This window comes from Triticum aestivum, chromosome 5A (assembly GCF_018294505.1).
Source record: "Triticum aestivum cultivar Chinese Spring chromosome 5A, IWGSC CS RefSeq v2.1, whole genome shotgun sequence".
NCBI lineage: Eukaryota > Viridiplantae > Streptophyta > Magnoliopsida > Poales > Poaceae > Triticum > Triticum aestivum.
Genome location: NC_057806.1, coordinates 610,218,021 through 610,231,265, shown reverse-complemented (window position 1 = coordinate 610,231,265; position 13,245 = coordinate 610,218,021). Strand labels below are relative to the sequence as shown.

Here is a 13,245-nt window from a genome sequence, read left to right as displayed (position 1 = left end):
AGAGGTTGGAGACGAAAGAAGTGGGGAGATCTAACTGAATTTTCGTAAGTGTTGTATATATAGGAGAGGCCTTTAGTACCGGTTGGAGGCTCCAACCGGCACTAAAGGGTTGTCTTTAGTATCGGTTGGAGCCACCAACCGGTATTAAAGGCCTCGCGCTGCCACCCCAAAGTTTAGTCCCACCTCGCCGGGCGAAGGGCAGCCGCACTGATTTATAAACCCAGCCGCGACTACCTCTTCGAACTCCTCTATATAGCAGGCTTGTGGGCCTAAATTCTGCGCCCTGCCCTGTGAGTCTGCTGGGCCTTTAAGGCCTGTAATTGCACTCCCATGGCCTAAAAGGCCCACAGGGCAGCGCCCCAATTTTTTTTATAGTTTTTTTCTTTTCTGCTTTATTTTCTTCTATTTATTTTTGCGTAGTTTTTTGTATAGTTTTCTCTTTTCTGTTATATTTATTTTCTTCTATTTATTTATGAGTAGTTTTTTATCTAGTCTGCTTTATTTTTTCTTCTATTTATTTCTGAGTAGTTTTTTCTTTTCTGCTATATTTATTTTGTTCTATTTATTTCTGAGTAGTTTTTTCTTTTCAGCTATAGTTTTTTTTTCTTTTCTGCTATTTTTTCTTTTCTGCAAAACTTGATGGTCAAAGTCTGGAGTTATAACCAAAGTTAAAAAAAAGAAATGCCGACGCGCAATTAGTTTTTCATAACAGAAGAAGTCCGGAGTTGTAATAAGTTATTAAAAATAAAAAAGAGGTGCAATGCTCGTTAATTTGCTTCAACTATAGTTTTTTTCTTTTCAGCTATAGTTTTATTTCTTTTCTACTATATTTATTTTCTTCTATTTATTTCGGAGTAGTTTTTTATATAGTTTTTTCTTTTCAGCTATAGTTTTTTTTCTTTTCTGCAATATTTATTTTGTTCTATTTATTTCTGAGTAGTTTTTTTATATAGTTTTTTTTCTTTTCAGCTATATTTATTTTGTTCTATTTATTTTGTTCTATTTATATATTTTGTGCGATTTGCTTCAACTATAGTCTTTTTCTTTTCAGCTATAGTTTTTTTCTTTTCTGCTATATTTATTTTGTTCTATTTATTTCTGAGTAGTTTTTTATATAGTTTTTTCTTTTCAGCTATAGTTTTTTTTTCTTTTCTGCTATTTTTTCTTTTCTGCAAAACTTGATGGTCAAAGTCTGGAGTTATAACCAAAGTTAAAAAAAAGAAATGCCGACGTGTAATTAGTTTTTCATAACAGAAGAAGTCCGGAGTTGTAATAAGTTATTAAAAATGAAAAAGAGGTGCAATGCTCGTTAATTTGCTTCAAGCCTTTTGGAATAGTGTAAACTGCACTGCGCATAGCTCCGTGCAGTCTATCATATTCCTGAAGGCTTGAAGCTAAGCAACGTGAGCATTGAGCCTCTTCTTTATCGTCTCTGCACTCAGGGCTTACAAACCGCTCCTAGTCCCTCTCTCTTCGCGAGGTGGGACTAAAAACAGCTTGCCATAACCTCATTAGTACCGGTTCATGGTATGAACCGGCACTAAATGGTGATGGTGGGGCCATAGCCTGACCGCAGGCTGACACAGCCTCTTTAGTACCGGTTCATGGTACGAACCGGTACTATTGATCGCCGCCACGAACCGGCACTAATGTACACATTAGTGCCGGCTCTAATTCAAACCGGCACTAATGTGCTTCACGTTTGACCCCTTTTCTACTAGTGTGGGGGACTCGCCGTCAACATCACCAGGGTCATCTCGTCTGATCTTATACCGCAATGCACCGCATACCGGGCATGCGTTCAGATCCTTGTATGCACCGCGGTAGAGGATGCAATCATTAGGGCATGCATGTATCTTCTCCACCTCCAATCCTAGAGGGCATACGACCTTTGCTGCGTATGTACTCTCGGGCAATTCGTTATCCTTTGGAAGCTTCTTCTTCAATATTTTCAGCAGCTTCTCAAATCCTTTGTCAGCCACAGCATTCTCTGCCTTCCACTGCAGCAATTCCAGTACGGTACCGAGCTTTGTGTTGCCATCTTCGCAATTGGGCTACAACCCTTTTTTGTGATCCTCTAACACGTGATCGAACTTCAGCTTCTTCTTTTGACTTTCGCATTGCGTCCTTGCATCGACAATGACCCGGCGGAGATCATCATCATCGGGCACATCGTCTGGTTCCTCTTGATCTTCAGCAGCTTCACCCGTTGCAGCATCATTGGGCACATCGTCTGGTTCTTCTTGATCTTCACCAGCTCCCCATGTTGCAGCATCAACGTATTCAAGGGGCACATAGTTGTCATCGTACTCTTCTTCTTCGTCGTCTTCCATCATAACCCCTATTTCTCCGTGCCTCGTCCAAACATTATAATGTGGCATGAAACCCTTGTAAAGCAGTTGGGAGTGAAGGATTTTCCGGTTAGAGTAAGACCTCGTACTCCCACATTCAGTGCATGGACAACACATAAAACAATTCTGCTTGTTTACCTCAGCTGCATCGAGAAACTCATGCACGCCCTTAATGTACTCGGAGGTGTGTCTGTCACCGTACATCCATTGCCGGTTCATCTATGTGCGTTATATATAATTAAGTGTCCAAATTAATAGAAGTTCATCATCACATTAAAACCAAAGTATATACATAGTTCTCATCTAACAACATATAGCTCTCCAGAGCATCTAATTAATTAAACCATACATTGAAACTATGTAAAACATTTCAATGCGAAAACAAATGCGATCATAATCGCAACCAAGGTAACAATTGATCCAACGGCATAATGATACCAAGCCTCGGTATGAATGGCATATTTTCTAATCTTTCTAATCTTCAAGCGCATTGCATCCATCTTGATCTTGTGATCATCGACGACATCCGCAACATGTAACTCCAATATCATCTTCTCCTCCTCATTTTTTTTATTTTTTCCTTCAACAAATTGTTTTCTTCCTCAACTAAATTTAACCTCTTGACAATAGGGTCGGTTGGAATTTCCGATTCACATACATCCTACATAAATAAAATCTATGTCACGTTGGTCGGCATAATTTTCTTAAACAATAAATGAACCAATAGTTATAAAGATAATATATATACCACATCCGAATCATAGACAGGACGAGGGCCGATGGGGGCGGATACCAAAACCATCGCACTATATAAGATGCAATAATAAAAGTAAGAAAATAATACAAGTATCTATGTAAACATACAAGTAAGAATATTTTTTCCTTTCAAAAAGAAGATAAGAACAAGAGGCTCACCACGGTGGTGCCGGCGATGAGCTCGGCGCGGGTGATCGACGACGGTGAAGACGGGGAGGGGCGTGACGAACCGCTAAACCTAGACAAATATTGAGGAAAATGGAGCTTGAAGGTCGAGCTTGGAGAGGAGAAAGCTTAAGTAGTGTGGCTCGGGCATTCCATCGAACACCTTGTGTGCATAGGAGGTGAGCTAGAGCACCACCAAGCCCTCTCCCCCTCGGCTAGAAAAAAACAGAGCAGTGTGCTTTGCTCTTACGCGAGGGAGTATATATAGGCACCTCATTGGTCCCGGTTGGTGGCATGAACCGGGACTAAAGGGGAGCCTTTGGTCCCGGTTCAAGCCACAAACCGAGACCAATGGTGGTGGGCCAGGAGCGAGGCCATTGGTCCCGGTTCGTCCCACCAACTGGGACCAAAAGGTCCAGACGAACCGGGATTAATGGCCCATGTGGCCCGGCCGGCCCCTGGGCTCACGAACCGGGTCCAATGCCCCCATGGATCCCGGTTCTAGACTGAACCGGGACTAATGGGCTGACCCGTCCTGGACCGTTGCCTCCTTTTCTACTAGTGTTCAAACGTATAATAACATGAACAATAAATCCTAGTTATTTTCGGTTTTAGTTCTTATATTATTACTATAAATTTTAATGCTCCATATAACCTCTGGAGCAACGTGCGGGGTATCATCTATTGTTAATTGGGTTCCTGGTTCTGTTTTCCATAACAAAAAAGTTGATGGCATAGAGAGGTTAAGAAAAGTGGCAACGCGAGATGAATGGAATCGACAAAATTAATCATTTGTTTGCACACATAGCTGAATAGACAAGTGGAATCTAGCCATCCTTTCACGGGCCACTCAAGCTTCAAGGACCACTACTTTATGTTTCCACATATACATAGAGATCAAGCTTTTTGTAACCAATGGTCTGTTTATTGGTAGTACATAGACAAAAGGCTAATTAGGAAGTACATATTTAGACTTTTAGGGTGTGTCTAATTTGAGTCAAATGAATGAGAGATGTGGCCAGCAAGAATTTGATTTTGTTGGTCCATGGTCGGTATTTGCCATAAAACTAAACTAGTGGGTAAACCATCCAAACAAGGATAAATTGATATATTTTTACGCTACCTCTTACTACTGAATCAAGGTGTAGTATTAGTTTGGGTCTAACGATTGATTTTGTTGGGTTGTTTAGGTATTTCTTGTTTCCTCAGCAAGGGTAATTTGTCCATCCGTTTTTTTGAGTCTTTTGATCAATCCTTTCGTGTGCTCGTAGGTCGCAATCCCCCCCCCCCCCCCCACTTTCTTCTTCGCCTCCATCTACATATGCGGCCAGTCGTCTGCCTTCTGCAACTCAGTTGACGTTTCACAGAATTGAAATCACCTAGTTTCTTTTTGTTAGTTGCGATGTTAAGCGTGGATTGTGGCTTGATCATTACATTCTTGAAGCACAAATGATTTGATTGAATTCTGTCAAGCATGATTCATTGATTCATAATGGATGAACTATCCGAGCCAATCGATCATGTAGATGAGGCTTGTCGTCTCCTATGAATTTGTGAAGGTGAAGCAATGGTCTTTCTGTTTATATATCAGCTTCCTTCTACTTAAGAACATATGTTCCTAGAGTCAAATACTGGTACACACTCGTTGCTAGAGGTTTATGATCCAAGCAAGGGACGATGAGGGATGGTAGGATCCCAGCTAGACAGCTAGACGTAGAGGATAAAAGGTGCAAAAGAGATGTCCGCCATGCTGTCACCGTGAATGGAAACCAAGCATAACCTATCTCTCACCTACGCAACTGGTGGAGATGGTGTCTAATTACGAAATTGATATGCCCATTCGCCAGAGTCTTGTGTCTCATTCTTCGTATGCACTCGCAACTCCAAATTTTTCCCTTCCCGTAGTACCCCCTTTGGGGTTGCAAGATTTGTTCGGGGTCTAAATACTACACAAACTGTGTTGTTGTATTGGTTGATCTGATCCGTTTGTCCACTAATTAATTAGGTGTACCGTAAAAGGACCATAATATTTTTTCCTCTATGACCGGAATATTGGTATGGTCGTCTATTGTGGTCACACATTACCAATAGATGACCTTGTCACCATGTGACATATGTGGTAAGCAATTCAAACCAATTCAAAAAAAATAGATGACCTTGTGACATGAATGGAATCAATAAAATTAATCACCCATGCACACATATAGCTGAATAGACGAGATGTTGACATAGTAGAAAGCAAAGCATGGGAGCATGAATGGAATCAACAAAATGAATCACCCGTATGTACACGTAGCTGAATAGACAATGTTGACATGCTAGAAAGCAAAGCAAAGTGGTCAAGTTGTAAGCCTTGTTTTATGAGAAGGTCTTCATGACTAGCTTTATTAACTTCAAATAATACTTTAAATCATCTGCTAAAAGTTTGACAATAAAACTCGTAAGTGCGTCCATCCACACAGTCGGATTGTTTGCACACCCCCATTCAGCTAGCTCGTGAGCCACTAAATTAGATTCTCTATACAATGCTCGATAGTAACCTTCCTGAAATCTCGCAGTAACTCTCTGCAATCATCTAGTATTGAAGCCACCACCATAGAATCTCCCTCATTAAGACATACAACATCGACCACGATGACATTGTCCATCCTCACTAAAACATTGTTGCATCTCAGAGTTTGTATTAGTTTCAATCCTTCCTGAAGTGCCGCTGCTTATGCTGATTCAACATCTGCCACATGCTCAATACGTGAGATGGATGTTGCGATAAAATCACCTTTGTGATCTCTGATAACAGCTCCACTTGATCCTGAGTGAAAGCCCTAGCTGAACGAAGCATCCACATCCGGAGTAATTGTTGCGAAGCTAGGACTAGGAGTTGCCTTCCCAGCCGCTCGTGCGAAGTTAAGGGCCAATGCATGTATCTCCGCTGCTGTCCGTTGTTGATCTTGTACCGTTTCACTTCGAACATGTTGTCTTTGCTGCCACCATACAAAGCAACTCTTAGTTGTTATCAATTTCGGCAGCTCGATCAGGCCATCATACACTATCTCAGTTGAGTGATCACACATGAGGAACTCAAGTACACCGGACCGCGAACGATCTAGCAAGGCCTTGTGCTGCCCAGACCGCCTTAGCTCGTGTGCATGTGAACAGTGCATTCTTAATATCCTCCGCTCCGGCTGAACAGTGGATGTTTAAGCTTTTTTGCTGCGAGTGCAACACACCAACCATCTTCTAATTAATTTCCCACGAAAGGTGGGCACGGATGCGTGCGTCTAAAATCCTTAATCAGCCGAACAGCGTACCAAATAAGTCCAATTTTCTTATCTTATTATTATTATTAGTCAATCAGGACAAGAGAATTTTGATAGTACGACCTTAATTAATTAGGGGAATTGGTTGATAGGCATATATCACCTCATCTAGCTAGCTATCTTGGACTCGCCATTTTTGAGCTAGTGAGGTAGGCAGGCACGTACCCTCGTTGCTGTGTTATGGTGCACAGTGACATGGATTTGACACCCTAACAACGCCAACAATGTCGTGTTACTTGCTTTGGTCTCGGTGGTTTGGGCAACATGATCTAGGGCCCAGACGGCCCACCACCGAGATCCGGCCCTAAAGATTGAGTTCAGAGAGTTAGGATCTCTCTGTCTCTCTCGTGGGAGCGGCCACTCTCTGTAGCGTTGAGATTTTGTGGATAATAACGAGGGAGCAGGTTACTCCACCCCACTCCACGCATGCTAGCATCACTAGGCATCAGGGTACGTATGTACACACCAAAGCTGCGGCTGTATCTGAGATCGATGCGGTACACGCGGAATGGAGTAGAATGGAAGAGTAATGCGCAAGTTGCAAAAGGCAACCACCTCCACCTAGATTGATGCTACTACAGCACTAGAAGTCACAATTAATTAACTGCTAGTACTAGTCTAGCATTAGCACTACCACAATCTAAGCTAAGCAAGTGAAGTACTACTCGCGCGTAGGTACAGTACAGGTGCTCGTGCGTGTACGTGCACGCCAATTGCTAATAGCCCCACTCCACTGCATGTCCCCTGGTACTGATACTTCCTCGTAATGATTTAAACGCTCTTATATTAGTTTACAGAGGAAGTACTATATTACACATCCTGTTAGATGCCGATGGAACTCTGATGATCTGCAGCTCAGTTCGAGAGAATACTATGCAGGAAACACCAGTAATTAACTGTACCATGGGAGGAGCAGTAGCAAGCAGGATTGGTCGAGGTGCATGTCAGCATGTGCATGCATGATCGGCCATCCCAGTCCGGCCGGGCGAAATCGGAGGGGCAAGGCACGCACGCACGCGCGGCGCCATAGGATACCGTCGGCCCGGACAGCACGACGTGGGGAGCATCCCGCCACGGCCGACGATCGATCGTGGTCGTGGAGAGGAGACACGGGAACAAAAAAGGCTTAATTATACTGCCACTGTCAGCCGCGGTACGTACGTCGCGAGGGAGATCCAGATCGATGAGTATAGTATACGCGCCAGGTGAGGCGCATACCCCGGGCGGCCTGGTGCGCACATGCATGCGGTGCCAGCGCCCCGCGCGCGCCCGGCGGGGCGCCGATGCGTCCGGATGATACGTCTCACGTTCGTACTGCTTCGGCAGGGCCCCTGCGCCCGCGCGCCGGCCCCTCTGCGTCGTCGATCAGCTGCGGCTAGCGCATCTCCGACCCGTGTGCCTCGTTCGTACGCTAATTCACGCACTGTCTGTCACGCCGGGGACCTAGCGAGCTTGGCGTTTTGCTATAAGCTGTTTTTGTCGTGGCTGACGGCCGCTGATCCGGTCGGTCCGCCGGGCCGGGAATCGTTGGAGCCGACAAGCAACTGCTCCGCGCATGCATGATCAATCACGATCGCGCTACTCGATCATCTTATTGTCGTTGCGGCACAAAATCTGTCCAGCAAGAGCACCTGCAACAACAACAGTAAGGTGTTTGGTTGCCCGCAAGAGGTCCAACCACACCTACACGAAAAAAAAATGAGTTGTTTGGTTGACCGAAGCAGGTGAGGGGAACGCGGCGCGGTGCTCATACAACCACGGAGATGACGCGAGCTCGCGCGCCCGAAAAATCTGCGGGAGGATTTCGGGTTACCTCCCGCCAATTTGGTCGCCCTATATAGCCCCCTTTGCCTCACCGCTAAAACTCCCGCCACTATTCTCCCCTCTTTCGACTTTTCCTCCAACGCGCATATGCACCGACGAGCAGGTAAGCGACGCTTCTTCTCCAGCCGGCGGTCCACGGCGACGGCGGCGACTCATGTCCTCCTCTTCTCCAACATGTTTTGTGTCTCCCTTGAGCTACAGCGATGGCCTCTGCGAGTTTAATCAACCCCTTCCATGTACTCCTTGTAGCTAGGTCTGAGAGCATGCGGTAGGGCTTGATCTGAGAACATGTGGTAGGGTTTGATCTATGGTAGCATTGTACACTGCCGATCTATGTGATTGTGATGTTTTTGGTAGCTATTGGTGATGGATTTGTAGCATGCTAGGGTTGTATCGTAGTGTTGAATACAATGGATCGGTATCTAGTTGTGATGGATTGGTAGAATATTTTTTGATGTATGCTAGTCGTATCGTGTTGTGTTGAGCTAGATGGTCCGGTAGTGTGTGCTATGCTTACTGTCCATGTGTCTGCTATGATTGTAGGATATGACCACGCAAATGCAAAGAGGTTAGTCCGGCCATTGTCCTGTCCGAGAGTCGGTTCCCTCTGTCCTATATCGAGGACTCCCAGCCCCTGATCGAGGACCAGATGCCTCTTGATTCAGATCTATTCAAGGTTTCAGGCATGGGTCCTCCTTTTGTGCCTACAACATTTGTGGTCGTTGTGCCAAATGATGATGCTGCTGCTGCCACTACACAAACGGCAGCCACAAAGGCAACGAAGGATGGTAGGGGGAACAACAAGAAGTGGCAGTCATTCATGCCCACGTTCGTGCTTAACAAGATGTGTGAGCTCATATGTGTTTGAGTTCTGTGGCCGGGAGATGACCTCCACCCAGGTCTACAACCACCTCAGCAAGTGGAGAGCTAGATGGATCCAAGTGTCCAAACTCAGAGACATTATCGAAGCCTCGTGGGATCAGATAACTTGCTCAATCGTTTTGGAGGCGGAGCACTACCAACGCCAGACCACGGTTAGCTCACGTTCCCCTTCTTTAAGCCTTTCAAGGCCTGATAACCAATTAATCAGTCTGACATGTCAGTTAATCGGCCGGATAAGTTAACGCGACAAATAGTTGCTATTCGATTCGGTCACCCTATAAGTAGCAATTAACTAGCCCACTAACTGATTAATTGATGAATTCTTAAACAATGAAATTAAGTAATAAAATGTAAACTATGCACAAATTATACCGCAGAAAGCTCAAATACAAATCCGATAATATACTGTTTCGAGCACATGCTTTATATATTTTGTATTCAAATAGATCATTAATGTTTGACCTAAAATACAAGGGGCCTAATAAATCCAGATGGAGGGAGTATAAGTGAAATTCCTCATTACTCTACATATTATATAAATAAGAAAATAAATTATTGTATTAGAAAAGTAGCACGGATGGATGTGGTTTGGCAAAACCGAAAAAGTATATGGTAATAAAATCTGACATTAGATTTTTATGCATGGCAAATTGAATATTTTTTACGGCATTTTATATTGGCGCAAGGATGACAAATTTAGCGACAAATATTAATTGTCATAAGAAAACGTTTGGTTTGTCATGGTAAAAAATCTGACGTGGGATTTATAGTTGAGTCCAAAAGTATATTATATTTACTGGTGCGCGGTCTCGGCTCGCGCCACAACCGGTCGGACGAGTCAACGCCACGAACCCACGCCTCCGTCTACCTTCCCGCAGCTATAAAAAGCCGGCAACTGCTCGGTGCTCTGCTCTCCGCACCCGGCCCCGTGCGCACACAGCAGAACGCAGAACCCCTACTCTCAGCTTGGCGCGCGCGCTCCGGCCGGCGTCGACCAGAGGATGGAAGCGGCTCAAGTGGGGCCACCCGCCTCCATGGACGTGGACAAGTTCACCTACGAGATCTTCTCCATCCTCGAGAGCAAATTCCTGTTCGGCTACGACGACCCCAAGCTTCTCTTCGCCGGTGGCTCGCCTCTCACACCGGCGTCCGCGGCGGGGGTCGGGAAGGCGACGCCCCCGCGGGCGCAGGCCGGGAAGGTGTGCATCTTGTCGATAGACGGCGGTGGGCGCGCCGCCGATGGGCTGCTCGCCGGCGCGGCGCTGGTGAGGCTGGAGGCGTCGCTGAGGCGGCGCACTGGGGACCCCAAGGCGCGTCTGGCGGACTTCTTCGACGCGGCCGCGGGCTCTGGCTCCGGCGGCGTGCTGGCGGCCATGCTGGTGGCGCGCGGCAAGGACGACGCTCGGCCGCTCTACTCCGCCGAGGACGCGCTCGCGTTCCTCGTGCGCAGCCTCCGCCGCGGCTGGTCCTCCTCGTCCGGGAGCCTCCGCGCGCTACTCCGGCGCCCGGCCGGCGGCGCCGCGTTCAGCAAAGTGTTCGGCGAGCTCACGCTCCGGGACACGGCGCGGCCGGTGCTCGTCCCGTGCTACGACCTGGCCACGGGGGCCCCGTTCCTCTTCTCCCGAGCCGACGCCGTCGAGACGCCGGCGTACGACTTCCGCCTGCGCGACGTGTGGGCCGCCACGTGTGCCGGGTCGGGCCGCTCGTCATCTGCGGTGGAGGTGCGGTCGTGCGACGGGTCTACCCGCATCGTGGCCGTGGGCGGCGGCGTGGCGCTCGGCAACCCCACGGCGGCGGCCATCACGCACGTGCTCAACAACAAGCGCGAGTTCCCGCTGGCCTCCGGCGTGGAGAACCTGCTGGTCATCTCCATCGGCAGCGGCGAGGGCGCCTCGACTTCCGACATCGTCAGGATCGCCGCCGAGGGCGTGTCCGACATGGTACGATAACATCTACGCACTAGAATTCAGTACCATCGTAGTCCTATCTTGCATGCATCCTGCCCTAACTCTGCCGACATGTATGCGGCAGGTGGATCAAGCAGTGGCCATGGCGTTCGGACATAGCCGGACAAGCAACTACACCCGCATCCAGGTCAGTGCCACTCCCAGACCAACTACTAGCTAGTGTTACTGTCGTAATAAAACTTAGGCTGGTCATAGTAGGGAGTAACTTATACTAGTATCATGCATATGTCACTAATCTAAGTTACTATCTCCACACTACAAAGTATTTTAGTAGTAGTGTCATAGATTGTTTCATTTATTGCCTTATAGACCCATTTTACCTTGGAAAGCATTATGTTACAGTAACATATTATGTTACTTCAAGCACATCTCTCCTCATTAAATACTTGTTACATAAACAAAATTGTTTTGGGGTGTGTTAAGTTACTATCTAAGTTATTCCCACTATGGCTAACCTAATGATCGATGTCACTTGAGTTTCTTCAGGCGATCGGGTCGCCGCGGGGGAGCCGATGCGCGGTGGCGGCGGAGGAGATGCTGTCGCAGAAGAACATGGAGTCGGTGCTGTTCCGCGGGAAGAAGCTGGCGGAGCAGACCAACGCCGAGAAGCTGGAACAGTTCGCGCACGAGCTCGTCAAGGAGCGCAACCGCCGCGAAATCACAACTTGTGCAAAACAGTCTTAGATTTGTATACTTTTATTTATGAAGAAATATAATGGATTCACATCATAGGGCCATTGATAATTTAAAACAGCGTCACACTTATGGCACTTATCATTTAGGAAATTTAAAAGGTGCACGACTATTATCTACACATTGAATAATAAACTTAAAAATAAAGGACGCCGATAATTGCCACACATGTGGGCGTTAAGAAATTTGCCCACACGTTCTGTGTGGTGCCTAAGAGGACCAGCCCACACGTCTGTGTGTGGGCAAAATAATTAGCGCACACACGCCCTTTTTCCCTCCCGGTCCCTCTTACACGCGTGCGTGTGGGCGAAATAGATAACGCCCACACGCCCGGTATGTCAGGCCTCGTACCTCGTGGTCCCGCACGTCCCACGTGACACTTTATCGCGCGCCCCGCAAATTTTTATAGTCTTTAAACATCTCTTTTTCTATCCGGCAAAAAAACATCTCTTTTTCTAAAAGGTGGTTGCATGCAGTTATTTTCATTAAATTATTTAATAGAGCCTGACAAAACAAATAAATGGATCAATTCAGAGCCATCTTTCCAACAACCTTTATCGCTACACCTAAAAGCTTAGTGATGTGCCCTGATCGATCTCTCATCGACAGACAACATCTAACCGGTAGCCTCGCCCAGCCACCCCACGGCGAGCCGAGAGCATCAACCGGTCTAGCAGATCCTTGGCGTGCATACATGCACACACACTCTAGAATCCACCGCCGCCACCTTCCGCCATCCCATATTCAGGAGGGATCAACACATTGACCTTGTCAGGCCCACCTGCCCTCGACACCACCATGACGCCATACAATGCCACCCCGCGCTTGTCTCCACATGCGTCCATCGCCGAGACTCCAGCGTGCCGTGCCGCTGAGACCCCTTGTCGTCGATGCGGTAGATGCAACACCACATCAACTCTTCCCTCCATCCAGCACCAACACCAAAATGATGCCCCCAAGAGGGACAACGACACCAAGGGCGTCGACATCATCCGATCCGGGTGACCCAGATCTAGGGTTTTCCCCGGAGCTGCCCGAGCAAGGTGATATAGACTGCAACGGTGATGCCTCGACAAGGAAACCATGTCAAAGACGACCCCATCGTCCGCCATGACCGAATTCAGCACAATTTTTGCCAGCATTCGCGCCACCTCGACTCTGCAGCTGGCTAGATCTGCGCGGAGCAGCGCCATGAAGACCCACACAGCCACCGAAATGCCAATAGAGGACCTCCAACTCCCCCTCACCGACCCCTGCATGTGCCACCTGCCGGCCAAGGGCCACACAGTG

General features: G+C 47.1%; 1 protein-coding gene across 1 annotated transcript; it reads left to right on the top strand.

Annotated features, from left to right (window-relative positions):
* Window positions 1–10,178: 10,178 nt before the first annotated feature.
* LOC123107944 (patatin-like protein 3) lies at window positions 10,179–12,013 on the top strand. Its single transcript, XM_044529825.1, has 3 exons — window positions 10,179–11,235; window positions 11,327–11,389; window positions 11,749–12,013. The coding sequence occupies exons 1-3, from the start codon at window positions 10,297–10,299 to the stop codon at window positions 11,944–11,946; spliced, it is 1,200 nt and encodes a 399-aa protein (XP_044385760.1). The 5' UTR covers window positions 10,179–10,296; the 3' UTR covers window positions 11,947–12,013.
* The last annotated feature ends 1,232 nt before the right edge of the window (window positions 12,014–13,245 follow it).